General features: G+C 42.8%; 1 protein-coding gene across 6 annotated transcripts in view; it reads right to left on the bottom strand.

Moving 5' to 3' along the window:
• RORA (RAR related orphan receptor A) overlaps positions 1-18,528 on the bottom strand; it is a 765,082-nt gene that overhangs the window by 96,431 nt on the left and 650,123 nt on the right. For 2 of the 6 annotated variants that reach the window (XR_014810150.1, XM_001928154.8), the window contains exon 1: positions 10,816-10,999. The exons of the other annotated variants lie outside the window; for them this stretch is intronic. Coding sequence is in view for 1 of the 2 variants with exons in the window: in XM_001928154.8 (XP_001928189.3) it covers positions 10,816-10,846 (31 nt within the window). In the remaining variant the exon portion in view is untranslated. Of the gene's footprint in view, positions 1-10,815; positions 11,000-18,528 lie in introns of those variants that run through there. 6 annotated transcript variants of the gene reach the window in all.

The following is an 18,528-nucleotide window of genomic DNA, read 5'->3' as shown; positions in this document are numbered from 1 at the left end:
GTGGAGCCTGGGTTTGGGTTTTCTGAAAAGCTTTCTAGACAGTCTAACATGCAGACAAGGCTGGGAACTAAGAGGTCAGATGACCTCTAAACTCCCTCCTGGGTCTACTGCAGAACATTTACCACTGGTTAGAAAAAAAATTCTTGGATTTCATTCCCTGCCATAAGCACTCTAAGCCATTATAATTTTTATGTCAGCTAAACTGTTGTTACTATCCGTATTTATTACTATTATTATTATTTTGGTTTTTTATGTACTTGTGACATATGGAAGTTCCCAGGCTAGGGGTCTAATCAGAGCTGTAGCTGCCGGCCTACACCACAGCCAGAGCGACGCGGGATCTGAGCCTCCTCTGTTATCTACACCACAGCTCATGGCAATGCCAGATCCTTAACCCACTGATTGAGGCCAGGGACAGAACCTGAATCCTCATGGATACTAGTCAGATTCATAACCACTGAGCCACAAAGGGAATTCTGTCACTGTCTGTATTTATCTAGTTTATTTATATGTTTACTTAGGTATCATCTACCTCTTCCCACCAGAACATACAATTGCAGAGACCAGAGTTGCAGTTGCTGAGTTCACCAATGCCCACATGGCCCCCAGCATCACGCCTGCCACATGAAGGCCTAAGGCGCCACCATTTTCCAAAGGAGGAGGGGGCAGGAGTTGCCGGGTAGAAGGGGGCTGGCCCTCCTCCGCACCAACCAGAGTAGTTCCACTTTTATCGGTTTCACCAGACGAGAATATAAAATGCACAAAGGCAGTGCCTTTTTCAGACTTCACGGATCCAGGACCTGGATGTGGGCAGATACAGGTCAGGTGCTCTGGGCCTGAAAAACACCATCTTGTAAATAGGAAGCATTCACAAGCTTTCAGGGCTCTAAAACCTGTATTTTGTTGCTGGAAAAAAAAAAAAAATGCAGCAAAGAAAAGGCATCACTGTTTCCCCTGGAAACAGCCTTGACTTTTCCGGCACAATCCCGAGCCTTCCCCCACTGAGTGGTCACGATGGTGGCAAGACCCAGCCCCAAGGTTCACTGAGGGCTAGATGGCCAAGCTCCCAGGCAAGATTTAAGCCAAAAAGGAGTACAGGTCTGGCAAGGTAACACAGAGTCCTCTTCTGGTGGGGCTACTTAGGGTAACAAATTGGGAGTCTGCCTTCTTCCTATATACTAGTTGACAGAAAGGCCAGAAATAAGCAGAATAATACCTCTACTGTGTTAATAACAGCCAGACAATGAATGAAACTGCTTATGGGGGGCACCTCTTCTACTCTGAAAGGAGGTTTCAGTGGCCTCAAAGGAAGGCTTATGGTTACCTTCATATCACTGACCTTCTGAGCTTCTGTTCCTCACTAGTGAGAGGTCAGGGTCAGACCAGAGCAGTGGTTCCCAGACTTCTTAGTCCCTCAGTCACCAAGAGGCACCTTTACAAATCCAAATTCTTTGGCCTCACCCCAGCCCATCAGAAACAGGATCCATGCAGGTGGTTATGAAGATCAGGCATTTATTTATTTATTTATTTATTTATTTATTTACTTATTGTCTTCTTGCCTTTTCTAGGGCAGCACCCGAGGCATATGGAGGTTCCCAGGCTAGGGGCAGAATCGGAGCTGTAGTTGCCGGTCTACACCACAGTCACAGCAATGCGGGATCCAAGCCTCCTCTTTGACCTACACCACAGCTCACAGCAACGCCGGATTCTTAACACATTGAGCAAAGTCAGGGATCGAACCCACAAGCTCATGGTTCCTAGCAGGATTTGTTAACTACTGAGCCGCGATGGGAACTCCAAGGCATTTATTTCTTCAATGCTTCCCAGCTGACTGTGAAGACGGTGATTTGTGGGAACCTCTGAAGGGTTGGAGGATGCTACTGCCCATCTGAGCGCTGACAGGCAAGGATGAGGTTTCACAGGTATGCCGTGGACCCTCAGCATTGGCAACACCCGAAACACCTTTTAAATACTTGCCTTTGCAGGCTGTCAGGACCAGATGGATAGCCTCAGGGTCCCCCCTAGGGGAAGGACCAAGGAATCTGCCTTTGCAAGTCTCTGGGTTATGGCTTGCTCTCAAAAGTTTCAGAGTCACTGCTTAGGCAGGATTTGCAAGCTACCCTATGGCTTATTTGGAAGGAAATCATGTTCACACGTACACATAAGGATTAACTTTATCCAATTACATTAACGTTTCATGGCGTGTTTCAAAATCTCCTTTGTTTTAAATGCCACGGAGCTCACAGCAACTACAAACATATAAGCTCAACAGTCTTCCAGCAGCCTTCTTTGGTCAAGCGTGGCTGCCGGTTTCTCAGTGCATTTCTTTCTTTCTTTTTTTTTTTTTTTGTCTCTTGTTGTTGTTGCTATCTCTTGGGCCGCTTCCGCGGCATATGGAAGTTCCCAGGCTAGGGGTTGAATCGGAGCTGTAGCCACCGGCCTACGCCAGAGCCACAGCAACGCGGGATCCGAGCCGCGTCTGCAACCTACACCACAGCTCACAGCAACGCCGGATCGTTAACCCACTGAGCAAGGGCAGGGACCGAACCTGCAACCTCATGGTTCCTAGTCGGATTCGTTAACCACTGCGCCACGACGGGAACTCCTCAGTGCATTTCTTTAAACACTGATTCATGGCTTAAGAGACACGCCAGGGAGGAAGGTGTCTTTGTTCATTATAAAAGCCCACGGTGGCATGTAAATAACCTGGCACACAGTAGGCTCTTCACGAGTATTCACTGAAACAGATTTATTTAGTTATTTATACTCAGGGTTCTGCAGAAGATTTGACATGAGATAAATAAAAAGAAGAAGAAAAAAAAAAACAGTGACTGAAAAATGAAAATAACATTCTGTGAAAAAGAGAATATTTCTCATGTGGTGAAAGAATCACACTTCTGGGTGGCGCAGTCTGAGAAACGGTTTGCTTCCATAACTGATCTGAAACTTAACCACAAGTCTTCGCTTCTGAACCACGACCTTCTATCTGTGATGAAAAGGTTTCAACAGCAGGCTTTCCCGGCTTCTTAAAAAAATTCCCTTCCTTCGTTTGCATGTAAAGATGCAATTTCATCTTTCTGGTAGGAACGAGCAAGCACTGTCATCCTTTAAAATCCTGGTGATAATCAATCATGATGATCACCCTGGTTATTCTAGCTCCGCTCGGAAGCCTTGAAAAGAAGTAGTGCAAAATTCATGTAAACTTACATTCTCATTTATCCCCATAGGATCAGTGCCAAATGATATTTAAGGAAGTAGGAGGACCAACACTGACTTCTTTGATTCCAATACTGAAATTGGATTGTTTCATAATTGTTTCACACTTCCTATATCACCTAAATCTAAGCACACAACTCACTGTATTATCTGTTTATCCTAAAAGTTACTTGAATGTTTATCTCTACTTCATGCAGTGTTTGTTAAAAGTTTTATTGAAGTATAGTTAATTAAAAGGTTTTGATAATTTCTGCTGTACAACAAAGTGGCCCAGTCATACATATACACTTACCCATTCTCTCTGAGATTCTTTTCTCACAAAGATTATCACAGAATACTGGGTAGAGTTCTCTGTGCTATATACAGTAGGTCCCTGTTGGCCAACCATTCCATACACCTCAGTGCATCTTCATGCACTGTTTTAAAGCACAATGTTCTAAAAAACCTGTGTAACATATACTCAATTTCTTTGGCAAATTGCATGTACTTAAGTGAATAAAGTGCTCTAACCCTATGTCTTCAGAAACTAAGGTGGAGGGGTGGTATCACAGTTTTGCATTTATTTGAAAATTGGTTTATTGCCAAAAAGAGCCATAATAGTTCACTTTTTTCTACAAATTTACTTTTTTGAAAAAAAAATCTTTAGGTTTAAAAAAGATAAAATGAATGAGGCTCTCTTTAAAAAAACAACAACACTAAAGGTAGAAGAATAGAATTGAGGTTGAAACTTAGAAGAAGGAGAAGGAGGAGGAGGAGGAAGAGAAGAAGAAGAAGAAGAAGAAGAAGAAGAAGAAGAAGAAGAAGAAGAAGAAGAAGAAGAAGAAGAAGAAGAAGAAGAAGAAGAAGAAGAAGAATTACCACAAAAGTCATAATAACTCTTTACTCACAAACAAAATCTCACTTGAGTACTTAAATTTAATTTTAATTTAATATGGGGCCAAGAAGAATTTTATAAGTCAGCTGTAATCTACCCTTAAGTTAAAAACATTTCCCTTACTTCTTTCCAAGCAAACTTTTAAAATTCATTATCTCCTCCACAGATACGTTCCTAATAACCACGCAAAACATAAATTACACTTTTGAGTCTGATGCAGAATGCCCCATAGCAATCGAGAAAATAACTTCAACCTTTGACCTTCTCCACTAGCCTGATGGGAAATTCATTGGCACCATTACCGCTGTTAGCGTTCCAAGAATAAGTAACCACTAGAGGGCAGTCTTATCTCAGCTCTGACACACTACTTTGGGGAAAAATACCTCATAAATGCTTTCAGTGTTCCCTTAATTATTTTTCAATATCTTTGATTTTCTTAGGTATTTAATAATGAACTTCAGCTCATCCAAGAGCATTCCTAAGTTGCTCAAAAGTCCACTTTCACAAATTACAGTGGTCTCACAAAGGCTGGCCATGACATGCCTAAAGATACAGCCTAGTTTACGTATCTTTAAGAAATTTAAACAAAACTTAAAATCTTTACACTTTACTACCTGGTGGGTTAAGTACTGAGTCAAGCATACCACAACTAGGAGTCAGGTTCCACTTTTGGTACAAAAAATTCAAGAGGTTCTATACAAAATGAAATGTGCTTGAGAAAGAAACTGACTGTGGTTATGGGAAGGCAGATTATGAACAGAACAGAGTGGAAAGGACAGCAAAGACTGAGGGTGTGTGTGTGTGTGTGTGTGTGTGTGTGTGTGTGTGTGTGTGTGTTTCATACTTAGTCTTCAAATAACTGACAATATTTCATATGAGAGATGGATTAAATATGTCATACACAGCCCCAACAGAAAGGAGAATCAAGAGATTAAAAGTACGAAAGAGAAATTTATGCTTAAGAATTTTCTTATACAACATGGAAAAAGCTTCCTTTGGCGATAGTGAGCTCCCCATCAGAGGAAGTGTTCAAGCATAACCAGACAAACATTTGGCAGGAATGCTGTGGAGAGGCACTAAATGTCAATAGGGCATGCATCTGAGTAACATTTTAGGTTTCTTCTCTCTCTCGGAGATGATGCTTATTTGCTTTCAGGCAAAGACAACTCGATCCAGTTGCCAGAGAAAGAAACCCCAATCAAGTGAGAAATGAGCTTTTGCAGATCTATCTACTTGGAAACTTTGACCGGTTGTGTGATTTTCTAAAAGAAAACAGATTTCTCAAGAATACATCCACAATCATGCCCTTTGGCTGTCATGGAAACAACCAGGATGGCACTCACAAGCCCAGGATTCTTGGGCTTTTTACACCGTAAAGGGATATTCAATTTAGAAGATGCATTTGTGAATGCTCCCTTCGCCTAAAGATAAGTGGAACATATAGATAAATCTCCAGCTCAATTTTATCATAATGGAGATAGGTTACAGAGGTTAGCTGCAATTCATGGGATTCTATATTCTTTCGGAAAGAAATGCTTTCCTAAAGAACCCAGATCCTCTTACAACAAGCAGCCTTAATGAAAATTGTGGATAAAGAGAGCTAATGGTAAGCAAATAAGAATAACCCCATTTGTACCAAATTGATTTTATTAAATAGTAATTTGAAGATATTAGGCTCAGCAAAGCATTACATAATTGAATCTATTTCTTTTCCTTATAAATGCCAGAGTTATAATTTCTACTAACTAGAGACAATGGGGAGGAAGCTGAAGACAGTAGAAATTAGGGCTCTAGTCCTCGCCTCACTGCCTATCAGCTGGAAGAACTTCGCCACAACACATAACTTCTGTGAGCCTCAGTTTCTTCAACTTAAAACACTAACAGTGTCAATGGCTTTCCAGGAAGGATTAAATAAGACAAGACTGTTTGTAAAGCAAAAAACAAATACAGCTAACATCATCCGTCTATTTATTTAGGAAATGCCTGGCAAACTTCAGAGGCAATGAAATCAAAAGCAAAAAAGTGAAGTCGCCGGCAAACCTAGGGAATAGGTTTGACCTTACTTTTCATACAAAGATTGTGAAGCCATCATATTATGTCCTTATAATATGATGAGGGCTGACAAACGTCACTTAAAAAAAGAAAATCCAGAAACGGACTTCAACTGCTTTCTTGAATTTTGCCCGTTGGCTAATATATGCTATTATCTGTCTATTTAGATCTCTTATCTCTGGATACAGCACTTTGACAGTGTACAGAAAAACCATGTTCCGTCATGTCACAGACAATACTGACAGATACAAAAAACTCTTGACTGCAAACCTCTTGGTCCAAGACTCACAGGCTAGCGTGAAAAAAGGAGGTCTCCTCAGTGGATGGGCGAGAGAGAACTAGTAAATAATTCTTCAAAAGGCCAAAGGTGGTCTTAGAGATAAAATCAAATGTGAATTCACACCTGTGTTGTCACTGGTGGACCTCTCCAAATTATTATATTTTAGAAGCTCAGAAACATAAATACAGAGTAGGTGCTAACTCTGGGCATCTAATTATGGTTTTTATACTTAATAAATATGAAATAGACAGGTTAAAACAGCTTTGATTTCTTATTAATAAACACCGTGAATATTTAGAATCCGTGCATAAAACATTTCTATGTTTCATAGATTTGTTCGACTCCTGGGGCTCTCTTGATTACTAAAATAATTTAAGAGAATTTTAAGAAAATTCGACTACTCTACTTCTGCAGATCTAGCTATCTATCTATGTACCTATCCACCCATCAGGAACTTTTTCTCCCAGTAAATGTTCATTTGTAAATATTATTTTCCTAGGTGCTACAGAGAAAATTACCAAATGGCTGGGTGCTATTGTAGGTGCTTTGTAATTATCTGCTTGCTGATCTCATCCATTTTATTGTGATTCACTTGGCTTGGAGGGAAAAGTAGTAGAAAAAGGAGTCTAGTGAGAACCATTAATATATTTACTAATGTATCTACTAGATATTAAAAAACTAAGTTTTAAATCACATATACATTTAAATGTTATGTATTTATTTATTATATATGTATATAATATATATTCAATCAGTATATTTAATATATTTAGAGGACCGAGTTTATTTAGAAATTGTATTATAACTGAGCGGCATTAAATAAATGTTATGGTATTCAATTCAAATCGAGGGCAAAGTGGTTTACTTGAGTATGATATTGCTTTGCATTTCAAATGATGTGATCGAAATATATAAAATCAAGAGGCCGCTCATGAAGATGATGCTTCTAAAATATTGTCTAATTCATAGAGGGTCTGAGGTCCCCCCTCCCACTGTGGACAGTAGATTCAGAGATCCTCTTTGTCTTTAAAAGAACTGACCTCTCCTTGCCTGATAAGTACTCTGCTTGCTGGAACAGCCATTTGGGTTTTCCTTTTTGACGATCCAGTCATCACCCTCTCCCAATTCTACCCATCTAAGGTAACAAAAATGGAACAAAAATCCCAGCTAAGGGATACCACTGACAGAGTGCTTCAAATGAGAGGAGGGGTAAAAGTCAAATTTCATTTGGTAAAGAGAAATGCCACATGTTCAAAACTATAAAATCACATCTGTTAGAGCTGGAAATACATCTAATCACCCACACACACAGTATTTTCAAAGTGGCACTGTGCCTTGTTACTTGCAGGTGAATTGTGCTGGGGGAAGAATCTATTCCAGGACAGACATTCCCCTTAAGCCTCCCTTCACTCTCTTAACTCCATTTACAGGAACACAGGCTGAGCACTCTTGAAGCAAAGCGGTGTATAATCTACCGAAACTGATGAAGCGCTCGCATTTCCTTTCAGCACTGGCTGCTGCCTGACATTTGGCCAAAGCACTTTTATGATGAGCAGAACAAGTGCTCCCCTGATTATAAATGTTATCGCTGGCTCTCTCCCTTTGCCCAAGAAGCCATCCAAATGGTATTGGAATTCTGTTGTTAATTAAACAAAAACAAAACTGCAGGATGAGACTAGATTTGCTCAGATGAAGATTTATTACTTCTAAGCGTGAACCCACTTTTAAGCCTAAACTTATTTGACAACTAACACAGAGGAAGGATTTTCTTCTTTGGTGAGTTCAAAAGGCCTGATTTAATGATGTTTAAAAAACATAAGTAAATCTGCCAACAAAGAGAACGTTTCTCTTTTATGGTGGCTTGTTCTCTCCTCCCCCGGCCACATGCATACACATACCAAAAAGCTATATTGTAAAGTGTTTCTGTTTTGTATGAAAAAATCTAATAATACAAACTCTCATACACATGGAACCAATTTTACTATTAAAACTGAGAGGCAGAAGGGAAGTATTTAATATGATTCAGGGCCAGTTTCTCCCCCTGCCCCCTTAAATCTGAAATGGAAACATTTACAGCATTCCTCATTTTCCCATAAACTATGTCTTCAGTTTTAATACACACCAAAGCAAGATAATCCCATTAAGACACAGGATGTTATGATATTGGGAATGAAATATTCTAATTGTCTAGATGCATTCTATCTCTCGTTCTTTCTCGCTGGCAGCTGAGCTTATAGAAAAACTGTATTGCCAGTACTACCGAACTACTTTTCTCAAAGCACAATACTATGAATCTATTACCTTCCGGCAGCCAGAGGTCACTCCAAGACAAATGTGTGGACTTGAGCTTGGGGGGGGTGGGGTGGGGGGGATATGGTGGTGTGAGTCCCATGATTATATCACTAAGGGATAGCATTGAACTTCACTTTGTACTAGAACTACAAAAGCAAAAGCCTATGTACTTAGAAGCATCAAAATTAAGTTAAAATCTTAAAACGCACTTTCCTTATTGATTGTTGGGTGGTTGCAATTCGTTGGGGAAATAGTGAATTCCCCAATCGACACCAATTATACTAAATAAAAATAGATAAGGACTAGCACTGACACCACTCCAAATCTACTTCACACCTGAAAGAAAAAAAAAAATGGAAGAGAATGTCTTAACTACAAAGGCTGAGTCGTTTTCCTCTTACAGGATTAACGAACCGCGGCAAAGAGCATAAAAGTTTTTTTTGAGGGGGAGGGGAGGAGCATATATTTGTACATTAGAAGTCCGTAGGGAAATCTTAAAATCATTTTGGAAAGGAAAAAAAATGTTCAGTACTTAAGAACGTGGATCACAGGGAGGTCTCCTCCCCTTTATCGGCTGCAGATTCTAAAAACGATTAAATTCCATTTCCCACAAGCCACAGGGGAAAAGACAAAAATTTGATGTGGGCACGTCGTATAGAAAGATTTGATCTCAAGCAGCTCATCTTAGCGTCCAGTATGTTTCTGCCTGTTAATAATTAATAAAAGAGATGCCACCCAATCTCTAGTGAAGAATGGCAAAGCTCGGTGATCCGAAAGTAAACCCAGCGCAAATACCGAACTGGTGTCCTTCATCCAGGATTGCAACAAAACCTCTGCCGAGCAAACGTTTAACGAGCACCCCGCGCCCGCACGGATGGGCAGAAACCGCAGGACAGTTCAGGTCCGCAAAAATGCTGCGCTTAATGGGAGCCCTGTCCATCGCAAACAGATGGGGCTCTAAATTCCCACTCCCAGGGGCCGGGTCTGCGAAGCCGCTCGGGCAGATTAACTACCCGGAGGAACCTGCTGGCGCACAAACGGGCGGCGGGATGAGTTTCTCCCGGGCTGTTTGCGTGTCTCGGCTTCTCCGGGCCGCGCAGGCGACTTCCTGCACACCTCCAAACTTTGGCTTTCCTATTAGAAACTTCCCTGACTTGCCATGGTTTCTTTCCTCCTCACCTGGGAGGACCTGAAGCCGGGCCTCTTTCCAACCAGTCCCCCCTGCTATCCTGCCACCAGCCTGGCTAAGGACTTCTGATAAGGGCAGAAGGCCGGGCGAGGAGGCTTGGCCGGGACTAGTCCGCGCCCGCCTGCCCTCGCCGCGGTCTAACCGCCACCACTGCCCGAGAATCCTGTGGGCAGAGAAGTTGCCTCCCCACATCCATCCGCAACCCAAAGTATCAAGTATGGGTGCGCTGCGGCGGCGGGCGGCCACCGAGGGAGTCTTGGCACGCTCCAGAAACCCGTCTCGCTCGGCCCGGGCCCGGGCGCTTTCGGAAGTGGCCGGGGCGGCACGCAACGCGGACCCGCCGCACTTCCCCCGCCGGCGGCCGCACGGGCGCTCGGAGCCGCTGGGCCGCTGAGGGGGGAGGGCGCGAGGCCCGGGGCGCTGACCAGTCCCCAGGGATGACACCGCGCCCGCCTGCGCGCACGCTCGGCCCGGAAGGGCCGAGGCGCCTTCTACGTAGGCCGGAGCGGTCCGGGCTGCGGGCCCTGGGGACTGGTCGCGGGCGTCCCTGGCTTCCTCCGAGCTTCTCAGACCCTCCCTTCTCTGCCAGAAGCGCGATGACTCCCGGCAAACTTTCTTCCGGGAGCCTCGCCGGGTGCCAGGCTAACCCGGGCGACTGACAGGAGCCGGAGAGAGCAGAAGAAGGGAGTCCAGACCCTGCACCTTTGCCCCCTACTTGAGGCAGGCAGATTCCGCAGCTGGGCTCAGGGGGCGCCGCTGCGGGGGCCCCAGAAGCCCTGGCGGGGCTCCGGCGCCCAGCCCCGGGCAGTACGTGCGCTTGGGCAGGCGCGCCCACCCCTCCCCCTGCGCGCCCGCCTCCCCGCCCCCCGGAGCAGTCAGCCCACCCGGCCCCAGCGGGGCGCCCAGGCTCACCTTTCATCGCTGCGATCACAAAATACATCATTTAAGCCGCGGTGCGGAGAGCGCAGGGAGAGCCGATGGTCCGACCCCGGAGCCCCCTCTGCCGCCGCCGCGCCGCCGCCGCCCGAGCCACAGCAGCAGCTGCCGCAGCTGCCCGCCCGCCGAGAGCCATCCCGAGCCATAAGAGGCTCCATGTGACCGGCTGACATCACGGCCGCCGCTCTGTTTACACCGCGCCCCTCCGCTTCCTCCCCGGGCGGGAGGCGGGCGGCGGGTGCCGGGAGGCGGGCGCGCCCCAGCGCCGCGCCCCGCCCCCGCGGGCAGGTGAGCGGCTGCGGCTCCTGGGCGCACCCTGGCAGACGCTGCCCTCCCACGCCCCCGGCCCGCGCCTGGGCACCACTCACCCTCACAGCCTTCTTTTCGCCTCCCTGGGCACCCGTGGCCGCCCGGGCGCCTTCAGCGCGCATCGCCCCGCAGGTCGCACGTCTACTTTCTCCCCCGACCTTTTGGGCAAGAAGGGAGCGACCCGACGCTACTTTCCCGCTCTCTTCCCGGACCCCCAACCCCTCCTGGGGGTGATAAACACGCCAACTCTTGCGGAAAAGAAGGGGTTTGTTCGGTGGCGGGGGGGGGGGCGGCGCTGTAGTGACCCTCACTTTCCATTTTTCGTATAGCCTGTCTCTGTTCCTAACTTAGAGCCCCATCCAGGGTCGTAGAGAATGAAACTTGGGACAGTCCCGGGAGGGGAGTAAGTGCCTCCTCTGTCTTTCCTGAGAGCCTCGGCCTGGGAAAGGGGAACTCCTCCCACCCAGATGTTGGTATTCCTCACCAACCAACACCTAAGGTCCTGGTTTACACCTCTTCCTTCCCCCAGAACCACTGATACCTGGAGGGAAAATAGAAAACTCTGTGTGAATCACCTAAATGAACTCCAGTCACCGGTCAATTCAGTCCACTAACTTCCTAAGCTCTTCCATATGTATCATTCTCTTCAAGAACCCATCTACAAATGGAAAAGATTCTCGTCTTCACGCCTTAAAAATGAGATGTTGTGGTACTTTGAATAGGAAACAAACAACCTCTAATGGTCAACTTTGTGCATTTCAACTGGCACTAAGATTTAATTCCTTCTAACTTTGACATTTAATCCTCTTTACTGGCCCTATGGAAACTTAAATCATGGTATTATCAGATGAATCTCTTTACTATGAATTTCAGATGCTACATACTCAGAATATGCGTTTTTAAAAATGTCATCAGCCTTGTCTACCAGTATTGAGCAGAGCAGAAAAAATGATCAAAAGCCAAGTTTGCTACGTACACACAATTCCTTGGGTTCCTTCACACAATTTCAATTCTGCTTCCTTTTCTGATGGTCTGTGTTTCCATTTACAACTTAAAATATTAGATAGTTACTAGTTGTTGCATTCATAGTAAGTTAAACAAGGAAAGTCCTAATATTTTTTCCCCATATTACTGATTTGTCCTTTCCTCTGAGTTGGGCCGTAATGTAAAACACATGCAGACAAACAGCGCTGGAAAAACTAGGATCCATTCACTCCCACCCCTCCACTCCCCATTCAAGGCGAAATTTACAAGCTCTTTAATTTAGAAGATCAAAAAAAAATCATTGTACCTTAAATCAAGCTGTAACTTTATAAAAGTTTGATTTCAGCAAAAGTCATCCTAACAGTTTTTTTTTTTAGGTTTTTTTTTTCCAAATAAAACCACAAAAAGAAGAAATCATAAAAGTGTGAAGCCAAGACCTACCCATGTTAACTCTGCTGTCCAGCCATAGCGAAGTGGACAAAGGTTTCAAACAAACAAACTATACCCACTATGATGTTTACAATTATGAAATTAAATCACACCACGTTCCTATGATGCAACTGCATCTTTCAGTGAGGTAACGCCCTCAGTGACACTGACACTATCCTTCATATGTGGTTTGTGATTGCCTCTGTCTTAATGACTTTTACGAGGAAGGGTAAGGCCAAGCTGTCCTGTTGATAAGTCCTGGGTACAATTTTCTTTCCTTTGTACCATTAAAAGATGGAAAAATATTAGTCTGAATGCTCATAGGCATGTTCTTCCATGCTTAACTGCAAATGAATCCAGTTATAGAACTCTGAAAATTCAGTGGTGCTTTAAAACAGCATCCTGCTTTAGAAAAGAACACTTTGAAAATGACCAAATCCATTAGCTCCAGCCTGCCTGTCAAACATCTGACTCCAAGGTAAATAGTCTTACATTACTAGTAATCAGTATTTCTTTCCAGACCATTTCAAATGAAATCGGTAATCGGGAATGACATATACCATGACATGTGCTCCTGCAATTACAAGGGGTAGAATCATTCATCCTATAGATATGTCCCCAGCAGAAATATAATTTCATAATACTTATTTGAAATATTTACACATTTGTTCAACAGACATTTCCAGGATAATGTAATATTGACCTTGCCCTTTAGAAATGTATTTCATTCTCACCCTACAATTAATGAGCAACAGAATTTTAGATATTGTCTTAACCTTCCTGTATGGCTAGATGTTATTTGTAATACATGCCTCTATTAAATGTATTTTTTAATTTTTAACCCCGCTTTTAACCCAGGGTATATTATCGTTCTTAATATTAGCACAAAGCTCTTGTGAAACTTTGAAAGTGAAAATAAGTTTTTTTTTTTAAAAAACCTTCTGAAATACAATTTTTCTACAGAAGTAAATCAGTCAGCAATGAAAGGATCCATATTTCCCTTTGATACTACCAAAAAAGAGCCATAAAAGATGCAAATTTCAGAGCAAACTTTTACCAGTACCAGCTATATATTAAAATGCAGGAATAATTATTTGGATTCCATTAAACACACGCTCGTGGAGTACCTACTATGGGGGAAAACCAGCATTAATCAATACTCTTTCCATTTGAAAAAATTTTCACCAAATGTTCTGAAAAAAATATAAAAAGTATTTTGCTTACATGAAGATAATTAAACAGGATGGGGATTCTTTACAATGAATGGGATTATATCATACATGAATTCTCAACGCAAATGTTTCTGTTGACTAATCTCAGAAAAAGAAGGCATCATGCATACTTAAAACACATGCAATTCAACTTGGAGTCCTCTAGAGTCCTGTCCCACTGCATTATCCCTTATGAACTGGGTTTCGCATTGGACCTGTCACTTAGCAAGGAAGCAGAGGGACATTACTGATGTTAGTTTGTTCCAAAATGCCTATGAGAAAAACCTGCTGGATTTCTGTAGGTAAATCAGTAAGTTGGTGCCAGGCTTCCCATTTTCAGAGGTTACATAAAGAGATGATTTCAGAGATGATACTTGGAGTTTCCACTGTGGCCCACAGGACCAGCAGAGTCTTGGGAGCACTGGGACATAGGCTTTATCTCCAGCCAGCACAGTGGGTTAAGAATCCAGCATTGCTGCGGCTGTGGCTTAGGTCACCAGTGCAGCTTGGATCTGATCCCTGGCCAGGGAACTCCATATGCCACAGGGCAGCCAAATAATAATGATAATAATAATAATAATAATAATAATAATAATAATAATAATAATAACAACAACAAAATTTTAAAAAGAGATGATACTTTATGAAAGTATATTTTGTGTTCTACCCAATAGAATCTGATCTCATGGTTTACCACAACTAATCCCCCATGGAGCACTATGGGGGAGAATGGCAAAAGGATGGGCTGACAAAGTCATCCAGAATCCACCAGTGGCTCCTGGTACAAAGATGCTTTCAAAGTTGCCTGATGCATGTGAGAGAGAACGTTTTGGCTCTGAGGTTCTGTCTTGTCCAGGCCGTGATTCTCTCTCTCCAGTGTGTGGCAGCTTGCTAATTCAATTAACTTCTTTCTAGCTGAATAAGAAAGGGATCAGTGAAAGGTTAATATGGTCCTAGGCAGCTTGATTCAGCTGAATCCTTAGCCTTCATGGCATCGTCATCTGTAGGAGTTGGGCCATTTGGGCTGACATTAAGTCAGGAGACCCAGTCTGCTCCAGACCAAACAAGATCAGATCTAGAGAGTGCTAAGCAAGACTACTTGAGAAGTTACAGAGGAGGCACAAACTCATCTACAGCAGATCACAATCTTGCTTAATTTTGAGTCTGGAAGGAGCCAGCATCTCATAGAGAAAATTAAATAGAATAATACTGGTAAGACCTGGACAGCAAGGTGATGGAGGGATCCTCCTATTTATGAGTATTAAGGGGGAGGTGATGAAAATATTGCTATAACCTGTCTGTTTTATTCATGATCTAAAGCAATGTAGATGCCAGATTGGAATGCATATATATGTATGGATATATACCCACAAAATACAGGGAAACAAATGGTATTTGGATGGCAAGAGACATCTTCAGTTTTATGCACACTCATATACATACATAGACACTCACCTTTTCATCCACATTTACTGAATACTTCTTATGTGCCTGGCTCTATGCCAGAGAATCAAACAAGAACAAGACAGGAGATCTGATCTTGAGAAGCTCCCTAACCTGATACAGAAGTCAGTTCCCCGAGTCAGTCTGAACTTTCCTAAAGAAAGGTGGTGTTGGGCTGCCCATTGAAAAGACATCTGCACAATGCTTCACTGCTTCCACTTGAGAGATGGCTGCAAATCATGAATGTGGCTGTTAGTATAATGGGATGTTGGAGAAGAAAGATCTGGCTGAATTGAGACAATGGTGAAGGGATTCTGAGATTTCTGGAACCATCTATTTCACACATCTATTAGGAAATTCAAGAACTGGCATACGTTTTGTAACCACCACAATGAGGGAAAGGGTAAAGGTTCAGACCAGAGCAACCTCCACACAACAGGTAGGTGGCAGGTGCCTCACTACACACATACCTGCCAAGGAGGCAGGGAAGGAGAGACACATCAGTGGCCAGAGGGAGTGCCATCCACGGTGTTCCCATGAGATGTCCTCACCCAGTTCTTACAGCTGGCAGTGGAATAGGCCATTCAGGAAATATTTTTTTTTTAAGGAATATGAGTAATAGAGGTGAACTCAGTACCTGGAGCCCTGGGTTCAAATTTCACACTAGCTTTCTGTGTCCCCTTGGACAAGTCACTTCCCTTCTCAGGTCCCTGATCTGTAAAATGAAGGAATGGGAACAGACGTCAAAGGGCTCCTGCAAGTCAAACATCCCATGAGTACTTTCAAGATCATGTCCCATCCCCTTCTCTCAGAAAAACCTTCTCAGAAGCACCGTCCATCCCTTTCTCTCTGCTGCACATGGCCATGTCATTCTCCAAGGAGCCTTGCTTGTTTCTGAAGTCCAAGCAATAGTACCAGGAGCTCCGGCATTCAACAAAACTGAGCTCAGACCCAACCTTCATCCCACTTACTAGCTGAGTGATCTTGAGCAAACCTGTGTTTCCTCATACGTGAAATAAGGATAACAGAGCCTTGTAGGGACACTGGGAAAATTAAATGAAACAATTTAAAGAAAGGACATGGAGTGATTATGTCTTAGAGGGTTTACCAGTGGAAACACCATCACCACTTCCATATTGTTTTACGCATGGACCCTGTGCCTGACAAAGGTTATTGACCTTAATAAATAAGTGTTGAAATGATTATCACTATGCACTTTTGATAAGCTTTCTACAATTTTTAAATGTGTGTGTGTTTATAATATTTTTTGTGTACCTGCTATGCACTGGGAATACAAAGGTGAAGAAAAATTAAATTACCCCTTGGCCTAAGGGGCTTCTTTTTTATGTCTTATTATTTCTATAACATTGCAAGCTTTTAAATGTCTTATTTCCTAGAAGAATGCAAGTTCCCATCCAATGAACAATGATAAACATCTTTTGTGCAATACATTGTGCGGGGAGGCGGACAGGAAAGGAAAGAGATTAAGATGTCAGACCTTCCCTCAAGGCGCTTGCAAAGTAGTAGGAAGATGAATGCAATGCTTCCAATGTAAGGCAGAATGTGTGACACCTACTCTAAGTGCTCTAGAAATAAGGTGCTAGGTAAGCCAAGAGTAAGAGAGGTTACTTTGTGCAGGGTTGATTTTAAACTGTACGAGCAGAAGGACTTGGTGGAGGAGGTACCACTTGAACTAGACCTGGAAGGACAAATTTAATCTCAGTGGCTAGAAAAAGGGATAAGGGGCATCTAGAAGGACGGCAGAACACTGGTAAAAGGACAGAGACAGAAAATGCATTTTTTACTTAAGGAACAACTGGTAGTGATGGCTTAGAGTAACATGAAGTACATATAGAAAAGGAGAGAAGAAAGCTCAAAATGCAGGTTGTAGTTGTTTCTTTTGCTTTCCATCAAAGTGCCAAGCACAGAGCTTTACAAACTATACACATTCACAGAATGAGTTTTGGAAAAAAAAAATGAGGGCAGCAGAAGGGAACTGTGCTTTAGAAAATACATCTCTTTGCAGCTTTCCTATTTCATAGTCTTATTGTAAGGATTAATAGTTGGTTTGATAGTCATAAAGTTAAATTACACTTAATAAAACACATAGAGCAAAAGAGTTCCACATCACAGCACACCAAGGAAGAATAAAACTGGAAATGGGTGTTATTTCATCAGAGCGAAAAGCTAAGCAGAGCATTTTAGGAGGAACAAGATAAAGTGAATGTTATTTGATTTTGTATCTCTTCCATTTCAGTTCTGAAAATTATCCAAGACAGTTCTATTAATACAGATGCCTCGTATATAGGCCATATTTTATTTTTTAAGAACTATCTTAAAATATATTTTCAAATAATGGAGATAAGCAGTTACAGATGATTTTCCCTGTTTTTGTCACACATGATCAAGGACTGCAGTGTAACGTGGGCTTCACTGGGAAATCTGCGTCTAGCTGCTAGGAGCGTTCCAGGAGCAAACGCCGGCATTATTTTGCTTTCGCAGAGAAAATATGTTTCTGTTCAGTCAAGCAGAGTAATCAATTATTCTGCATTATGAAATACTCATTTTATAACTATTGACATTTCAGACAGTTGTGCCACATGTCAATAGTGGGTTTGATGCTCACGTTTAAGCTCCAGCTCATAGGATGGGATTCACTGGACTGACAGAAGCCTGTTGTCCACCCTCAGAAGTACACTGTTTATTTATTTTTGTCCTTTTATTTATTTATTTATTTATTTTTAGGGCTGCACCTGTGGCATATGGAAGTTCCCAAGTTAGGGGTCAAACTGGAGCTGCAGCTGCCAGCCTACACCACAGCCACAGCAACACCAGATCTGAGCCAGGTCTGTGACCTACACTGCAGCTCACGTAAATTCTGTATCCTTAACTCACTGAATGAGGCCAGGGATCAAACCCACATCTTTATAGATACGAGTCAGATTCATTACGGCTGAGCCACAACGGGAACTTCCACTTATTTTCTATGTCCAGTCCTACACTGGGGAAGTATGCTATGAGTACTGAAACAAGAACAGACTTGGATGTGTTCTTCTGTTGTAATAATAATAATAATAATAAACCCATTAAATTCTTCTAAATATGTTAGTGTCACATTTTAAAAAATCAATACTTTTCTCTTGAATTAAAAAACAAACAAATAAACAAACAAACAAAAAACACAAAAAACTGTTGCTCCCATCGTGGCACAGTGGAAATGAATCCGACTAGGAACCATGAGGTTGTGGGTTCGATCCCTGGCCTCCACTCATTGGGTTAAGGATCCGGCGTTGCCATGAGCTGTGGTATATGT

This window comes from Sus scrofa, chromosome 1 (genome assembly GCF_054392235.1).
Source record: "Sus scrofa isolate SSC_HxYL_T2T_F1_AM1 chromosome 1, Sscrofa_HxYL_maternal_Yorkshire_Landrace_v2.0, whole genome shotgun sequence".
NCBI lineage: Eukaryota > Metazoa > Chordata > Mammalia > Artiodactyla > Suidae > Sus > Sus scrofa.
The sequence above is the reverse complement of the archived record's forward strand: the minus strand, read 5'-3'. Positions and strand labels throughout refer to the sequence as shown.